The 19287-nt window shown below is 33.9% G+C and overlaps 1 protein-coding gene across 5 annotated transcripts in view; it reads right to left on the bottom strand.

Moving 5' to 3' along the window:
• KIAA0825 (KIAA0825 ortholog) overlaps positions 1-19287 on the bottom strand; it is a 246087-nt gene that overhangs the window by 127850 nt on the left and 98950 nt on the right. For all 5 annotated transcript variants that reach the window (XM_019655925.1, XM_019655923.1, XM_019655922.1 and 2 more), the window contains 3 exons: positions 10891-11052; positions 3591-3685; positions 454-681 (listed from right to left, as the gene is read on the bottom strand). In XM_019655925.1, the coding sequence (XP_019511470.1) occupies positions 454-681; positions 3591-3685; positions 10891-11052 (485 nt within the window). The remainder of the gene's footprint in view (positions 1-453; positions 682-3590; positions 3686-10890; positions 11053-19287) is intronic.

Here is a 19287-nt window from a genome sequence, read left to right as displayed (position 1 = left end):
CTCCTATTTTCTCAGTATGTTCTGTGACTCTCAAAGCACATGTAAAGATGTAAACCTGATGCTAATGAAATGGAATGTTCATTAACGGGTAAAAAAAGATTTAAAGGTTGCCCAAACCAATAAAGGACAGTAACTCCTCCAACCTCCTAAATTTCTGCTGTAGTCATTCAAGGAATGACTCAAACAAGCAGTTTTCCGAGCTCCTCATGAAATCACAGCAGTCCCCTTTTTAGTTGCCTAATTCTCATAGAACAACATGGTGGTAGCAGGTTTAAGTACTTTTTGTTGGCAGTGGCCCATGATACCAGAGAAGAAAACTGGTGTTGGGTCAAGTAGTAAATATTTGCCAAGAGGCTCAACCATTTTTCTACAGGTTTCCTTTATAATGACTTATATTTTTTAAAAAATCATTATGGCAGTCTACATTTTGAAAGGATTTCATTTGATTCTTGCCTTTGCAATTTTCTTTGGTTGGTCCTCCTCAGGAACCACATGGCTCTCTTGCCAAACTTGTTGGACATTTACAAGGTTTATAGCATAGGTCACAGCTGAAGACCTGTCATCCTGTTCCTGTTGGAGAATGTTTATAGAAAAATCTTCAATTGCTGTTGTTACACAATGTGCCATGGGAAGAGACACTTCTTTAAATGCATTTCTCCAGCCAAAATCTAGTGAAGTAGCCTGAAACATAAATTTATATGAGGTTATATTAATCTTAATTCACCAAGTGTTTCTATTGTTATAGATATAAAATTATTGCTTTTATTCAGCATGTTGAATATAGGTATTCTTTGATAAAATGTAAAGAAAGCCATTCTTACAACCTGAAAAATATTACCCAATGAATAAAGCAATATACAAAAACATGTGCATTCTTTACACACAGTAATATACTGACATTTCATTTTAATTCATCAGTGGGTTTAATCAAAAACTTTTTTCAAAATTTAATCTCTTAAATATAGTTCAATAAAACCATCTTTATGAGAGCTGAAAGTTATACTTACTATTTATCACATAAAACAAACTTTAAATTCAATATATTTAATAAAGTCTAAATTAGATTTTATAGTCTTTTTTATAGTTTATTGTTAACAAGCATTGCAACATGACAGTGTTTAATATTCAATCTTTATTTCTTTTTCACTATCAGAAACCCAGAGAAGCCAAAAAAATAGCAATAAAAAATATATTTCTCAGAGAAAATACAAAACTACACCCTTCTAGATTTTTACTTTAGAATTTTATTTAGTTTCTCCACTCACAAAGTGGTAAGTGGCACTACTTTTGTTCCAGGAAATGAAAAATTAAAATGATCCACATTACTCTGTGTGGGTGGAGTGGGAAGGTTGGGGTGAAGGCTGGTATTATTTGTTTTCTTTCGGTCTTTGTCTCATATGGCAATATATTTATGAATGCATATTTCCCCAAAATCCTCTAATGTTGTCTAACGCACTAAAAACATTATGGTTAGTAGGTTGAACCTATTCTTAGAATTAAACTTTCCCTGTTTTAATGTAATCTTGTTTACAGTAATAATTTACCTACTCCAACTTCAGAAGACCTTAGGCTCAATATCCCTGCCTAAATTACTAATTTTTCTGGATCTCAGGTTTTTTGTTAGACAAATAAAAGAGCTGAATTAAATGATTTCTGTGGTCTCTTTCAGTCTAAAATTACTGAGATTATGATCATTAGCTTCATTTTCTTGCATACACATCCCACTCAGCATTAATTTCATGCTTTTTGTATATAATGTATAAAGTAATAAAGGTGATTCTTCTACAAGAACTATAAAATTCTATGGTTCCATGATTCTATAGTTGGAAAAAGTGGCTCTCATACTTAACTATGCTTATAATTGAGTTGTAATTGAACTTTCCAAAGTTTATTTGGACCTTTAACATCAAAGGGCCTGAAAACACATCTCTCATCTTATTTTTACATAAGATTATTCATTATGTGAATCTACACAGCTTATATAATCTCCTTTCTTATAAGTGAAACTTTGGAAGTGTCATGGGTATAGTCCCTGTGCCATAACAGTATTTCCTTGGGGCACATTATGACAGAAATATAAAAAGGAAACCACCTCCATGAAAATTAAAAACAACAACAAAAATCTGCTTTTGTTTAACCCCACCAGGGCATGTCTATTCATTAAAATCATTCATTCACTCATTCATTAATTCATCCAAGGAAATATATTCTGGTGAAAATTGCTGGTATTCACCATGGCTGCAGTGAAAATTTGTGTGTGTGTGTGCAATAATAATTACTTCGGCCCATGGTAATTTACATGTGATTATAATACCTTGGCCCAACTGAAGTCTCTTCAAAATATAGAAAATCAGGCACATTAATAGCTGTGCTTAAAAAGATAACTGAAAGCCTTTACTACTCAAATGTCCTCCTAGAAGTCAATTTGTTGTCATGAAATATTGTTTGCTCCCTTCTACTCTTCCCTTCTGATGTTTAGCACCAAAAATGTTCCAGTTAGATTACAGAACATTTACTAGTTGATCCAAGAAAAGGAAATAATGTGGCTTTCTATTCTGTGCACAAAGTAAATACCTGTTGAATCCCTTTCTTCCATTACCTAACACTAATTTTTTAATACCTACTCTGATTTTTAGTTAAAGCATAATGTATAACTTTCCTGATTATTTTCCTTGCATTCTAACTCAAAACTGTTAAAACTCTATGTTCTTTTGTCATTTTAAATGTTTAACTACTGTATATATTAGTCAAGAGCCATTCAGAAAGCAGAAACCACTCTAGACATTTCAAAATGAGAAATTTTAATGTGGGTTACTAAGGTGATGAAAGATTGAGGAGTCAAAGATGAGTTGTGAAGCAAGACAGATATTAATGCAGCAGGAAGCCACTACTACTCCTAGGGCTAGAGGAAGAAAGAAAGGGTTCAGAGGACTATTCCTAGGAGTCTAGCTCCTGGGGCCACCAGTCAAAGCTAAAGGTAAGGCAGAATTGCCAGATGGAATTGAAACCTTGGAGAGAAAACTGTGTGGTGGGAGCAGGGCCCATGGAGGAGAGGAAGGAGTCACAGGTACTATTAGAGATGTTCCCTAAAACAGAGAGAGGGGAAGGCATACTATGGTTTTTCTCCAACATCCACCCTCCTGGTCTTCCATCAATGCCTTTCATTGGCCAAACCTTCCCAGAAGCCTGGAAGGTGTCATTCTCTATAACATATTAAATAGAACAGATCAGGGGAAGAGTGGTAATAGGTCTGAGTACAAACAAAACACAGAGGCCACTTAAAACTATTCTTTTCTTTTTCCTTTCCTTTTTAATCTCCATTTCCACCCTTTTCAACAATTATCTACACAAATTCTTAAAGTGTAGACCCTGAGCTGGGATGAGAACAAAGTCCTCTCTTTCCATTCAAGAGAACAGTGTCTCCACTAAATTCAATTTTTGTCAAAACTTATAAGCCAATTTTCAACCAAGAATAATTTTTTAGTGTCAAAGGATAAAACTCAAGACATTTTTGATTCATAATAAATTCACAGACATATGATGCTATTATATATGAATAAAGAAAACCCACTCTTTCTTTCCTCACTTACCTCTTTTACTGGTAGCAGTTGTTCTGAAGGGACACTGGTTTCATTTGTTCTATGTTTCTCTATTACAGCTGCTCTATTGGATATGTCCAAAATTCCTATGCAATAGAAAAGAAAGCAAACAAAAAAAGGAAACAAACACACAAACATACATTAAGACACACCATAGTAGGCATAATTAATAGACTGTTAAAATTAATTCTGTAGAAAAGCTCTATCAAAAGTATATACATACACACATACATATCAAGATGCAGAAAATATAGTCAACAAGATGTAGGGTGATGTCACCATTACAATAATGATAGTATCAAAATATATAGAGTCCTTTTTTATGAAATTTATTTGATATTTATATTCATATTTGATGTACATACTTATATCATCTGTAAAATATAGATTCTTCTGTCATTAATTCATTTTCATGGTGATAATGTAGGGTAAGTTAAGAGTAGAAAGTAAATATTAATTTCCTTGTTCATGTAAAAATTTAAATTCTAAAGTATTGCATTTAAAAATTGGTGGTGTTCCTTAGCACTTTAATACTTCTTTTCTTGAAACAGGAAGAACAAAATGGATAAACATCAGCATATTAGGAAAAATTACACTCTTAATAAGTATATCAATAATTCATTGGAAAAACACAAACACTTGGACAGATAAGAAGTAATCTCTATCTCTTAAAATGAAAATATTTTCTCAAGTTTTATTGTTTAGAATTAAGAAACTCTTTTCATAGAAAAAAAAAAACCTACAAAAATGTAATGAACAAATATGCCAGAAAAAAATCTTTCCACTTTTCCATTAAAATTCTGTTAATTATATTTTAATTTGATATGAATGAGTTAGTATTTAATTTGCTTTTTTGCTTAGACTTGATATATGATGATGAATTATAACTATTATGTAGCTTAAAAAAAAATAAGACCTTAAGCGTCAGTTTCTTCAAATGTCCTGGGTAAATAAATTTCAAAATCTTACTGATTCTTCTCATTAGGGCTTCTGACCGATATAGTCATCTAGAAGATGTGTGGTTTTTGCTTTATGTTTTTTTTTTTCTAAATATGGTTGATGAGCTTAATTGTAAATGATTCCTAAATAATAGTTTCACAGAAACATTTTTTAGAGAGGTAAATATTCTATTTGGTAAGGGATATCAATGTCCTTTTGGGAAATTTTATCAAAGTTTATATATTCTGAAGAAAAGTTTTCCTCAATCCTAGTGTTTCTTAATCATTTTGGATTTGTAAACACTTCTGAAAACATGATTCAAGTCACAGAACACTCCCTCCAAAATGCACAATATGACTCAATGCTAAGTGCACACACATACACACACACTCAAACATACTATTGAGGATTCCCAGGCCCTCTTGTAAAGTGCATTCATGAACCTCAAGGGCCCATGGACTGCAGTTTAGTAATCCTGCTTCATTTCTCAACACACATCACAATTCAGAGAAGGTTTTAGATCAATGTTATACCATTTAACCTAAAATGCTTTCTTTATGGCTTGCATTTTATTATGTCTTTTTAAGAAGATGGTATTATAAATAAGGATCAATTCTAACATTGAAAAAGAAATCCAGATTAATGAAAGGTTTTTAAATAAAGAATAGGAAACTATAAAGCTACTAAAAGAAAATATGGAATATTTTTTTCAGAAGACCTGTGTAGAAAAGACTTCAGAAGGACACAACTTGGAGAAGCCGTAAAACAATTCTGCATAATAAAAATACCATGAGCAGTCAAAATAGACATGACAAACTGACTTGGAACTCTCAAAATGTCCATATCTTCTTCTTTTTTTTTTTTAATGAATAGACTTTGGTTTTTACAGCAATTTTAGGTTTATAGAAAAATTAAGCAAAATAATGCTGAGTTTCCATATACTCTCCTCCTGCCCTCTGCTTCGCCTATTGCTAATATCTTGCATTGGTGTGGTATATTTGCTACAACTGATGAACCAATATTGATAGGCTATTATAAACTAAAGTCCATAGTTTACATTAGGGTTTATTCTTTGTGTTGTGCCATTCGGTGGGTTTTGTCAAATGCATAATATCATGTATCCATCTTAACTATATTGTAGAGAATAATTTCACTGCCCTAAAAATCTTCTGTGCTCCACCTATTCACCTCTCTTACCCTTTTCACTCCCGCTGAAAGCCTCTGATCTTTTTACTGTCTCTATACTTTTGCTTTTTCCAGAAGGTCACATAGCCTGTAGCCTTTTCAGATTGGCTTCTTTCTCACAGCAATACGCATTTAAGTTTCTTCCATGTTTTTTTCATGGCTTTATATCTCTCTTTCTCTTTTTTTTAAAAATCACTGAATAACACTCCATTGGATTGATGTACCACAGTTTATCGATTTACCTAGGGAAGGATATCTTGGCTGCTTCCAAGTTTTGGCAATTATGAATAAAGCTGCTACAAATATTCGTGTGCAGGTTTTTGTGTGGACATAGATTTCAAATTATTTGTGGAAACACCTGGGAGCATGATTACTGGATCATGTAAGACAATGTTGAGCTTTGTAAGATACACCAAATTGTCTCCCAAAGAGGCTATACTATATTACATTCCTATCAGCAATGAATGAGAGTTCCTGTTGCTTCACATCCATGCCAGAACTGGTATTGTGTTTCAAATTTTAGCCATTTTAATTGGTGTGTAGTGCTATCTTCTTGTTTTAATATGCATTTCCCTGATGACATATGATGTTGCACATCTTTTCATATGTTTATTTGCCATCTGTATAACTTCTCTGGTGAAGTGTCTGTTCAGATCCTTCGCTCATTTTTTAATTGAGTTTTTATTGTTGAATTTTAAGAGTTATTTGTATATTTTGGATACAATTCTTTTATAAGATACGTGCTTTGCAAATATTTTTCTCAGTCTGTGTCTAATCTTTTCATCCTCTTAATGACTATACCTCTTTACTTGGCAAGTCCACTTTAGAAATGTACTGCCCATATATACACATGCACAGGATTATATTATAAAGGGTTGGTAACCCTGAATCTAGACAAATAAGATATATCTCATGGTTTTAAACAATTGCGGCATTTTAATATTTGTTTGGAATTCAAAATGGTCAATTTCAGAATTTGACATTTCCAAACTTTATGAGTTCTGTGAACATCTGACGAATTATTTCACCTATTTAAAATATATTGAAAATTCTATCCACTTACTAGCATTGTCCAGAGGAGGTAGCCCATTTTGGGCTCATGCCTCTCAAACATAGGTTATTTGCCTGCAGTCAACTCTGGTTTCTTTAAGAGCATGCCCAGATTAAGAACCTCAGTAGAGTGCAGAGTCACAGGAATACTAGCTGCTAAACAGCCTGTCGCTACCGAGTCTGCTGTGGTTCATTTGCACTTCTGGTTAGTTTCCACAGTGTCGCTTTCTTTCATAGAGAGTGGAGGTTGGCAGTACTTCCCTGTGACATCCACTTTCACACCCAAATTGGTCTTCGTAGGCTCCCATTGTGTGCACTACAAAGCAACTTGCCTTGTTGGCAGCTCTAAGTGGGAACTACAAGTCTTTCTTTTCTTCACTGTTCTTTTCTGGCTCACAAGCAACCTCCCACCAAAAGCTGAATCTGTAGAAGAGACGACATCCAAGAGATAATACTATGAAAAGGTATGAAGAGAAGCCCAGGTGGCCACCTTGCAAATTTCCAATGTGGAAGCCTTCGACCTCTCTGCCCAAGAAACAGTGAAAGTCCTAGTGTAATGAGCTTTACAAACCCTAGGAGCCTCTTTACCTTAACTACATACGCCTCCCTAATACAGTCCCTTAACCATCTAGCTAAGGAACTCTTAGAAGCCATTTGACCCCTCTTAAGACCCCCTAAGAGTACAAACAATCTTTCAGAAGATCTGAAATCTTTGATTCTTCTGAGACAAACCCTAAGTGTTCTTCTTACATACAATTGAAGCAGCCATTGCTCTTTGTCATTGCTGGGGCTAAAGAAAAATGAGGGCCAAGGAACCTCCTGGCTTAGATGAATCTCAGATGCCACCTTTGGAAAATTTGAGGAACTGCCCGAGAGAACAACTTTATTCTGAAGGAGCATTAGAAGTGCCCCACAAATCGAACCCAAGGCCACTCCATAAGATATAATCACCTAAAAGAAATACAGTAAGGCACCATAACAGTCAAATAACGTTCTATCATGTTTTTGAAATGACCAAAACAGAACACCACCAAATCATGGCCCCCCAAAAGCAAAACATATAATGACTAAATACCTTTTCTTTCTTAAAAAATATTTCTGTGTCTCTATAAGATCTATAGAGATTTCAAATTATATTCAGATTACTAAGAACACTGACAATTTGACTAACTCAACAGTATAGTAGGAAACATCAAAGTAAAAAGTAAGTTATTTGGAAGTCATCTTTATATTTTCTTTATGTGATGTTAAGCACCTGGATATTTTTAAAATATCTGAACAATGAAAACAAAACAAAAAAACTTTACCTTTCATCACATTGTTTTGGTTACATAGACATAGTAGGCAACTCTTTCCAAGATTTTTATTAGCAAAATATGCTCCAATCAAAAGAAACACACTGGATTCCAAATGACTTGATCTTTCCCCATCTCCCCGCCTCCCGTCCTCTCCCACACAAGATTTCTAAGCAAGAGTGACTATCAGGATAACCTAAGATACATTTGGTTTCTTTAATCATCTGTTACAAGGAATCTTTTCCTTCCTAATTTAAGAAACCAAGTCTTTTGATAAGAATCGACTAACTTGGCTACACAAATAAAACATTTAAGATTTTTCTTCATAATTTCCCTCAAGATTATTCTTTTCAGGGACCCATTTATATAAAGTTACATCAGATTAAATCAATCTTGGCTTTGTTACAAAAAATACATATATGAATTGCAACAAAAAGGAAGACATATACCACAAGGAGATGTTCTAGTACACTTAAGCATTTCTTATACCTGTCCTCCAAAAGTCCTTTCAGACTGTGTTCAATAATCCACAAATATGTTTCTATAACACACTATTATTGTGATAGTGAAGTTGCTTTTATATGCCATGCTGCTTGTATGACAAATTTGGGGTAAGACAGTATATTGTGGCACAATTATATATTTTCTCTGTTGATTTTATTCAATAATGGTAACTATTGCTCTTAAATTTACAGCATTTGCAAGACTCAGCATCACTTTATTTTAATTTAATGAAGCTGAACAAGCTTTTTCTTTTTCTCTGAAACCACTAGGTAACACTTTGCTTCAATTTTTGGCCATTTCAGTTTTATATCTTCACAATGCCTCTTTAACACAATTCTAATTTTGAATTTATGTGGCCCTTAAGAGGAACAGAGTTATCAGAATTGAACTAATATCTCTAGGGCCTGGCCTCGGGAAGACGCAAGATGAGCCTGAATGGGTAAGGGCCCAGGTTTGTTGGCATTCACTCTGTTTCTTGATTCACAACTCAGAAAAGATCTGCTAGAAATGTGCATGAGGGATGCCAAATCTTTGCCAGGAATGATGATGGGTGAGTACTCACACCAAGTTTCAACTGCTCAAGGAACCAACATGTCAATCAAAAGTCAGGATGTCAAATTTCTCTATTCAGATCTCTCTTTGACCCAGTCAGTTCCATCTAAAAGACCCTCTATAACTCATGTTGCCTTCTAATTAATCTACTTTTTCATCTGTGTTTTAATTTTCAAATTTGTCTTATATTTTTATTATTTTTCCCATTGGTTTTTTGTCAGCTTCAGAAATCTCTAATCCACCTCCATTCTTCTTCAAATTATCTCCAAATTTGGAAAATTATTTATATTATTTACTTTATAATTTAATAGTGCTACTTAAACTTAACCTGAAACATAGGCCAATAAGCTAATATAAAACAAACTCCAACCTTATTACTTACCTAAAATTAGTTACCCAGGGAAAGTAAATAAATACAAAAGTAAATATATTAAACTAAATGTAATTACTTACTAAGAAATCAGGTTTTGAAGTTTTCAGATTGATTGTTAATCACTTGCTTGCCTAACTTTGTTTTATAAATGCAGCCGCTATCTATATTTATTCTCCTTAAAATGATATACAGGGCCGGCCAACTGGCACATTGGTTAAGAGTTGGCTTGGGACAACAGCTCTGAGCAGCAGGGCCCCGGTTCAAATCCCACATGAGGGCCAGTGATGCTGCGCCCTCTACAGCTAAGATGGTGAACAACAGCTCGACCTGGAGCTGGGCTGCCGTGAGTCGCCCGCAGGGCGTAAGCTGCAGTGAAGCTGGCCGGCAGTAGGTGTGAGCTTTCATGAGCTGCCATGAGCCTCCATGAGCAGCCATCCAATGGCCGCTGAGCAACTGCCTCACTGGGGAAGAACGCAATGATAATATCAACATAGGCCAGTGAAGCGACATCCTCCACAACTAGACTGAAGAACAAAAGGACAGCAGCTTGTCTGTTCCCTTCCCCAATTCCCCAACGCTGTTCCCCTCCCCCAATTCCCAAAGAAAATCTTTAAAAAAAAAAAAAGATATATGGTATCATGTAAAAGAGAACTTTGTATAGTTCATGCTGATATATTAATAGTTGCAAATCTTTATAAGTATAGATAGGAAGACGGAGAACATATCTTAACTATTATGGTTTTGAACTCTACCTTAAATTTTAAAAACATTGTTTCAACACACATGGCATAGCTTTCTTCAAAAGGATTTCTTTAAGACTAAACTTAAAGCAACCTATTATATAACTATAATTATGTTTTTATGATGTGCTAGACGTTCTTTTAAATAGTTTACATATACTAAATCATTTCATTCTCACAGCCCTATATAACATACTGAAATCTAAAGCATCTAATTGTAAAATAAAAGAAAGAAAAATTTAGTTTGGCCCTACACTATCATTGTGAAGATGAGAAAAATTAGGTCCAAGGAAACTAAATATTTTGCTCCCCATCATCCAGTTGCTCATAGCAGAAGAGCAGCTACTACATCATTCAGTCTGCTTGATCTTTTCATTTTAGCTAAATGATTTTAGCTAAAGACAATTATCCAGAATTGACTTACAATGCTTTGTCAAATAGAATTATGGAATTTGCCATGTATAAAGGATAAAACTGTAATTCTCTGGCTTAATAGAATTTTCTTAATTATTAATGTTTCTCTCATAACTTTGTTTATTTAAAGAATTCTATCATGCATTTTTATTTTTTTAAGTAATGGTACAGATTCAGTGGCAGGAAGCAAACACAAAAAGATTGATAGATTTACAAATTTAAACAAAAGAGCATGTTACCTGAAGTATTCCTGGGTACCTTAAGCAATAAAAACATTTCTTCTAACAATTCTTGAACATTTTTTTCCAGCTTCAAAAAGGATTTTACGAGCTCTGATAAGAATTTGAGTTCATTTAAGGAGAGGAAAACGTTTCTTCCTTTCTCTGGGCACTCAGGAGTAACTGTGAAAAGAGAAAATCAATACTATTGTACACTGTATTTGTTTTCCCAGTAAATTCTAGAATGATCTATGTGATTCCATAAAACATCAAAACTAACAAGATACTCAATAAATAAATCTAGTTTGTTCTTTAAGAAATATGTATAAAATCTCTTAGGAGACTCTTTTCTGCTGGGAATCTGGCATTGAGTATTCTGTTTGATGCAAATATGACAAATAATTATATTAATTTTCAGAGCTATGAACAGGAATGAAATTTGTTGTTGTAAAATCACGTTATGCAATTCCTTGTTTTTTTGTTAAAAAGTCTGACACAACAGTAATCTAGTCACAAGGAAACATAAGAGACACCCAAATTGATAGACATTCTACAAAATAGCTGGTCTATACATTTCAAAAGTTTTGTATCCAGATGGGGGAAGGCTATGGGGGAGAAGATGAAAGATTAGAAAGAGCAAATTAGTAGACACAATATAGCCATGGGGATATGAAATACAGTATGGGGAATATAATTAACAATGTTGTAAAGATTATGTAGGGTGCCAGATGGGGATCACGTCATAGACTGTTTAAATGCATGACCAATGCACTGTACAACTGAAGCTGAAGTAGAATAATATTGTATGTCAACTTATATTAATTTTTTGTAAGTCTGAGATTAAAATAAAAAAAAATTAAAGAAAAAAAGACTAAATAAAGGATCCATCTCTAAGACCTTGGAAGTATTGCTACTATATCATTAAAAACAAGCAAATTAACTAGCTATTGAATCTAGACTATATAATTCATGAAACCATGTTTAAAAATAACTTGTCTAAATAATTGTGGTATCTATCACTTTCATAAGAACAATGTAACTTAAGATGAAAAAAGGTTGATTATTTTCCTTATATAATCATGCTACTTGTCAAGTCACCTTACCATTTTAACAGAAAAATATCTTAAACTCTTCAAAAGTGTAGAGAATAAGACTGACCTCACCAAATGGCACTTTTGACCAAATTTTCAAGGATTTAAAGAATCCTTCTTTTATCATTGCCACTTCTTTAAACACATATTTAAGAAGTGTTTTGAGGCAGAATTCCAAATTGAAAAACTTGTAACTCTTATAAAGTAGGCATAAAGTTATTTTGGAGAGAAAATTAAAAGTGCTACTTAGAAATGATGTACGGTCTGGTGATACCATTTCAAAAAAGGTTACATTCATCACATGGATTTAGAAGGAAGGTTCCAGGAATGTAACAATTTTATTCACTTGTCTTCAGTTAAACTTTAAAATGTTCGCATCCAACTTGTAACCATGACACAGACTTTCACTAAGGACAAAAATTGTCATGATATCTTTGCAGATAATATGAGGGAGGCCAGTCACAGTCAACCAACTTAAACTGTGGAATTTAGTCCTATGAGAGAGAGAGGAGAGAGAGAGAGAGAGAGAGAGAGAGAGAGAGAGAGAGAGAGAAAAGGTTTTAAAAAAATCCATGAGTACCCACAAAAATTCTGTTTTAACTCTAAATTGATGTCAGCCCCACATACATTAAAGCCTATCTCTAAACATTCCTACTCACATCAACCATTCTTCCACAGGCAAGTCAGAGAACACAAACACGTGCAACCAACATATAACTAAGGTTTTCCCATTACAATCATGACCTAAAAATGAAAAGAAAAGAGAATAAATGTATTATGATTCATTTAGCCATTGCTTGATTCTTAGTTGGCCTGATTGATTTCTCTAAAGTTTTGCTCATGTAGATGGAGGGGCTGGTTTAACCTTCTAAATCTTAAAGGTGTTGCTTTTAGAAGTAAATGTTTATAAACCAAATTTTCAATGACTTTAAGGATCTGTCCTTAAAGTTTGACTGGAAATTAAACATACTTAAACAAGGCTTTGTGTAGCTCAGTTGTAAATTAGAAGTATTGTTAATGTTTATAAAGTAAGCAAAAAAGTCCCCAGTCCCCCCCCCCCAAAAAAAATGTTTGAGTCAAAGCACTATAATCTAACAGTGCTGCTTGTTTAAAAATTATTTAGGGTCTGAGGATTCCACATGAAGAGGTCTTACCTACATGACCCGGATTTAGAAGGATCTTGTATTTCAGGAACTTAACAATATTAAAAGGTAAATCCAATTCAATTCAATGCATCTTTATCTTAATAATGAAAGAAGACAGAATCATATGATAATATGTATGACCTAAGTCTTAGCATTTTTGTCCCAAAGAAGCAATGATTATGATAGAGGTCCATTAATTAGTAGTCCTTATTCCTATTACTATTAGCTTAGTGTTCTCCCAAGGGGTTGTGAGGATTCTTAATTTATGGGAAAATAATTCTGTGATAAATTCATTTTGTGAAATTTCAATTAAAGCAAAATTAAACACAAAGGATGAAGTAGCATTTCCCAAACTTATTTGTCTTATTTTCCCCACAGTATCTCACAGAACTAGTGTTCTAATCAACACACATTTGCTCATAATTTTTATTTGCATATCTATTTTTCTGATCTTTAGATTCTTCACTGTTAACCAAATTAGGAGTTTCCCTCAGCAGAAATCACCTTCACTAAATTAATCTCTTTTCCTTCTTTCAAGATTGTGCTTGCTGTTCTTCTCTAAGTCACCTCTTCAGAAAACCTCTGGATGCAATCAATCCAAGAGTTTTCCTTCCCCCTCTATGTCAATCTGGTCTTTTTCTATTGCTTTTCTTTCTTTTTTTTTTATCACTATGAAACTGTTTTGCTTTAAGAAATTTTGGACACACATGTTTATACACAGGTAACTATGTTTAGATGGCCATCAATCATTGCTATAAAATATCTGAAGTAATGATTCTTTCTTTATATAGGATGAGCTTTATGATACTTAGGAAAAGAAGTACAAATTTCTCCTAAATCCCAATAATAATATAAAGAAAAAATTTAAATTTCCATTTTAGAGTAAGACTTTAATTTACCATCAACTAACAATGAATAAGTCCATGTAAATAATAACTGGATAGTTGAGGGTTTTTTTTCCCCCTCTATATAATTTTAATAAAAATATTTTCTAAAATATAATATAAAATTCTATGCTTTCCTATTATTTAGAGTTTTTTAACACAATTTTGCTTTTTCTTCCTGACCGGGTTATGATAAAAGTTACTTATTTCTGCACCCAAGGACTAATGTTTGTCAGTCTGTTAAAAGGCATTTCTCAAACTGATAATCATTTGAAAAGGGTTCTATTATCAAATAGGTTTGGGAATTAATACATACTAAGTAATCCTTAATGTGATTCACAATGCAAATTAGCATATTAAAGTCTCTATTTACTTGTATAATAATGTAAAAAAATTTTAAACTTAAGGTTTCTCAAACTATTTTGACCAATAAATATATGTATTTACCAGCACATCTATTAACATCTGGGATTTTTCTCAAAAACAAATGATAAGGAAATGTTGCTCTGGAATATATATATATTTTTAATTTCACATGAAAATATGACCAGATATTCATAAAACTAATGTTCTAAAGTAAAAGCAAAACAAAACAAAAACCCTCTTTTTCTCTATATATATATCTATATATAAATATAGAAAGATGGTAGAGAATATAGACAATATTACATAGAGAATATAAACTCTTAAAAAATATAATATAAACTATAGACTGTACACTTAGAAGTGTTTTTCACCTAGTGACTAACAGCTACAATATTAACTCCATTCTCTTGTAGCAAAATTAAGGACATTGAAAATAAATCTGGAAGGACATCAGGGCTCTCACATTTGATCCACAGCAAAGCAGCATTTGGAATAATTACCAAAGTCCAGCTAAATCAGACAAACCATAAAAATACGGGTGGTGGCTGAAAGCACACATATTATTTTTCAAAACCATTAGCAACAGAATTCTCGTTAATAATAGCATTAAGATACAGGAGAAAATGAGAAGCTCGAAAATCAGATAATCTGAAGCTGGTGGATCAGTATAATAGGATAAAAGGTGCACATTTTCATTTTCCCAAGAAAAACGAACACTAACCGCCCTATTATTGACTGTAAATGGATCTATTTTCAGTGAGGAAGTATTCTTGGTGCCACCAGACAAGTGATGTGAAAAAGAGGTGACATACAAAAGCTATTGAAAGTCTCATTATGCCAGATGAAATTCATGACATAATCCAAATGGAATATATTTGTTCCAGTAAAGAAAACTTTTTAACAGTATTACAATAAGAAGTCAGCAGGGACCGCATAGGAACCAGTAATAAGCACTTTTGCTAGTACTCAAAAGTCACTTCCTGAGAGCAGGTGGGAGCACACTGTGGCCTAAAGCAGCGTTTTGCCTCCTTGAGGGCCTGCTTCCATGGAGCCACATAGCAGGGGGAGGAACAGGATGCAAACACCATGTCCCCGAGTTATAAAGAACCTTCTTTATTATGTAAACCTAATAAGTAGCTGCAAAATCATGAAGAACCTGAAGGAATTGGTTTGTGTTGTGTGTGTGTGTGTGTGTGTGTTTCTGTTTCTGTTTGGTTTTTTTTTTTTAGTCAGAAAAAAAGAAGCTGTTTTTTTCCTTTCTCTGGCATTATTATTATAACTTGTTTTTCAAATTTCTATGACTAGGAAAGCACGTGAGGTAAAACTAAGATAAGAAATGTTTCCACCTTATTTTTCAAAACTGAATTTTTTATTTCTTATCTGTTTTGAGGAAGGTGTCATATATACCACCCAAAACAGATAGGGTAAAACTTTAAAATAAATTGAGTAAATGAATGAGTGAATGAATGAGTAAAAGGATGAAGTGATTATCTTTGAAGTTCAGTGAAAGTGTAATCCAACACAAACTGACTATGTGGAAATTTAGATACCCCAAAGATAAGTATCAGGGCCCCTCTATTTGGTGAGAGAATAAAGAAAGAACTATAGGGAAAGCTGAGCCTCATAAAAATGAAGGAATCTGAATTTAAAATCAGAAAACATTGAATTCTTGAAAGTTGGAAGTTGGACTCCTCTGTCTCTCTCTCTCTGACTTTCCCCACTTTCATCTCCCCCCCCCATGTTCTATTATGTGGCATACTGCTATTTATAATACCACTACCTGAAGCACAAGAGGTAGTAGAGTGGGTAACCCGTGGAATTATGAGTCAGGTGGGTTCAAATCCTGACTCTGCTTCCTACTGACCATGTGACTTTGGCCAATCATTACTTAGTCTCTATGCCTCAATAATGTATGATGTTTAACTGAGTCAACATATAGAGCAGTAACTGAGAGGTATTGTAGCAAGTGCTGCATAAATGTTAGATATTATTACCATCTCCTCTGAGAAGCCTGCCCTCAGATCCTAGGCCAGTTTAGCTTCCTGTTCTCCATGCTCCTTCCTATTTTACCTCACACATACCTTCACTTGAGCTCTTACTATGTCACATTGTAATTGTTAATTTGGGAGATAGCCTCAGAAACTTGAATCTTCTGAAAGGCAGAGATCTTTTCCCTCATGATTGCATCCTCACTATTCATCATCATGCTGACATGAACGAATAACTTCAAAATGATACATATTGCTGAGTGTCAGAGACAAAACCAACTGCTTTTAACTCATTTTGTTTGGCCCTTTTTCCTTCCCATAAGCAAAAATTTCTTTAGTAAAATACTAATATTAAGCTATTTAACATTAACTACTGTACATCAATTTGAACAGGAAATATTTTGGGGAGAAAGAACTGTAAACATCGTATCAGAGATGTGTTTCACTATGAACCACTTTAAATGTTACTGTTATTTAATGGACCCCATCTCTAAGCTTAAAAATGCATACAATTGAATTGGAGACCCACTCCAAGACCTTCCACTGCTTCTTTGTTGTGTCAATCCTTCAAAACACTGGTTTTGTTTATGTGTGTGTGTGTAGTCATTATATATTTTATAGAATGTAATATAAGCTATATATCTATGTTCATAAAAACAATGCTTTGCATATAATTCTAGGAGGTTCCCAGATCCTTTAAGGCCTTGAGGTTCTAGTGATCATCTGGTTAAGGCCCTCTGCCCTGGTCTGTCTGACTTTAATAGAAGTAGGCCCCATATGATTCCCTCCTACTAAAAAGACCTGTATCTCCTAGAAATTTCTGCTTCCCTTTACAAGAATAGGTCCCATCCCAGCTTCTACTTCATGATCTCCTTATCATTCTTCCCATGTGATAAAATAAAGGGTCTCAAAACATTTACACAGACAACTCACTTTCTTGCCGACTAAGACATAGTCCTTGCCTAAGAGGAGGGGATGAACTGAGGAGTAGCAACGTCCTCACCCCTTTCAGGAACTTAGACAAACCCACAGATTAGTACTAAGTGGCCACTGCTTTCATAGTGGTAAACGACAACCAAAACATTACATTAGAAAAGACTGAATTGCTAGTATATACTACATCTCTAACTACATCTCTAAAGCATTTTCTCTAACTTCTTTCTCTGATTGTTCTAGGCCAACAGAGTTGTAACACTTAATTTTGCAGCCATTAACAGGATCAGCAACAGTGATCTACAGACACTAGACCTAAGGATAGAGAGAACCATGCGTTTGGAATAAATCCTCACAACCCACCTTACATGACAGGCAGGTTTGCTGTTCCCTTTGGAAGGGAACATACAGTAAATACCTCCTTGCTTCACATACCAAGAGAAACCTTACTGGTTGAAAAGACTGGTGATAGAGTCACCTTGAAGCTATTCTTCTTGGTCAGTGAGAAAAACTGAAAAGAAACTGCTTCTTTTATTACCCTTTTATGATTCCCAGGCCAACAGTGGCTCCACTGAATGTTACCTAAACGTACTGCTAAATGATAACAAAATTCTCCCACAGTCCATTCCATCTTCTCTGGCAAAAGCTGTCAGTATTACATTAACAAGGGATTGGACTTCTTACCCATTTGCCAAGGGTATAATACTCGTGTCCCTCTCCTATTTTCTATCTTTCTTATTTTGTTTTTTTGACTGAGAACATGAGAGAATATCTGACTCCTGATGCGGGCACTGTTAGTTGAAGATGCTAATCAAAGAATGGCTTACCTTTGAATTCAGCCAAAATTGAGAGCTGCACACAGGACAAATTTCTGAATATTTTCTCAACTGACTTTTGTTTTATGCTGGCTTAACTCCCAGTTATAAATACTTAAATATGCTGACCCTTTCAGGGAAAATCTTAATAAAAAGGTATCTACAGTATAATGAGATGGGGCTTAAATTCTAAGTAATGTATGTTAATGGCACATTATTAATGAAATATCTTCCAATATCCATTTCTTAGTCTCAAATTTTGCTAGAATTCAGTTAATTTTATCTCTTATCAGATGTGTTATTTTCTATTATCATGACTAGAAATTAACCTATAGAAAAAACTTTAAGTTAACAATCATTTTTACTATAGTCTGAGTTTATAACTGAGAATTGCTATTTCATTTTTTAAAGGAATATGCCATGACAGAGATGTTACATTATCAGCTCTTAATATAAAATGTTAAAAATTAATTTTAAAAATTTAGCACTGGAATAAAAATAACCCCATTATCAAAAAGATGGATTTAAGTTAAGATACCTGCTGAGTCTGCTTCCTAATATATTTTCTAATTGAATCATAACCTTTCAAAAGAGATTGAACATTTTTCCTCTTTTGTAGTAAAAATTAAAGAATAAGATTCCCTTTATACTTTTTTATCAGGCAGGCAAATTATAATACCTATGAATATATGTTAAAATTAATATGAAAAGTGATAGCCATGGTGATAATAGCAATCTCTTGTATCCACCTGGAAAGTTGTACTCATGAGCTCATTATTCTAACAGAGAGTAGGGAAGCTATTTATCAGGTGTGACGGCACCTTGTAGAATAAATTTTATAGTTAATTTTACCTTTTAAGCTTCCTTCCTCACCTAAGAAATAGTTATTTAGCCATAAAGGCAAAGTCATATTTCCTTCAAACTTCAAATATGACGTTAGAGCACTGGGTGGCAGATACTGTCTTTTACACTGTCTTCCGTCAAAAAGCCTATGAGCTACAAAAAGCATCTTTAAGTGCATTTCACTTGTTAATTCAACAAAAATTTGCCTTATACCCACAGTGCACCAGGCACCATGTGACATACACCATGTATGGTGACAGGCAGGAGAGAGGTTCAGGATGAGATCCGAAAGCAGGGTAGGGGTGACTAACCAGGGCCACACTACATACCAGTCACCATCAGCTCCTATGCCA

The sequence above is a fragment of the Hipposideros armiger genome, unplaced genomic scaffold (genome assembly GCF_001890085.2).
Source record: "Hipposideros armiger isolate ML-2016 unplaced genomic scaffold, ASM189008v1 scaffold_252, whole genome shotgun sequence".
Lineage (NCBI taxonomy): Eukaryota > Metazoa > Chordata > Mammalia > Chiroptera > Hipposideridae > Hipposideros > Hipposideros armiger.
The sequence above is the reverse complement of the archived record's forward strand: the minus strand, read 5'-3'. Positions and strand labels throughout refer to the sequence as shown.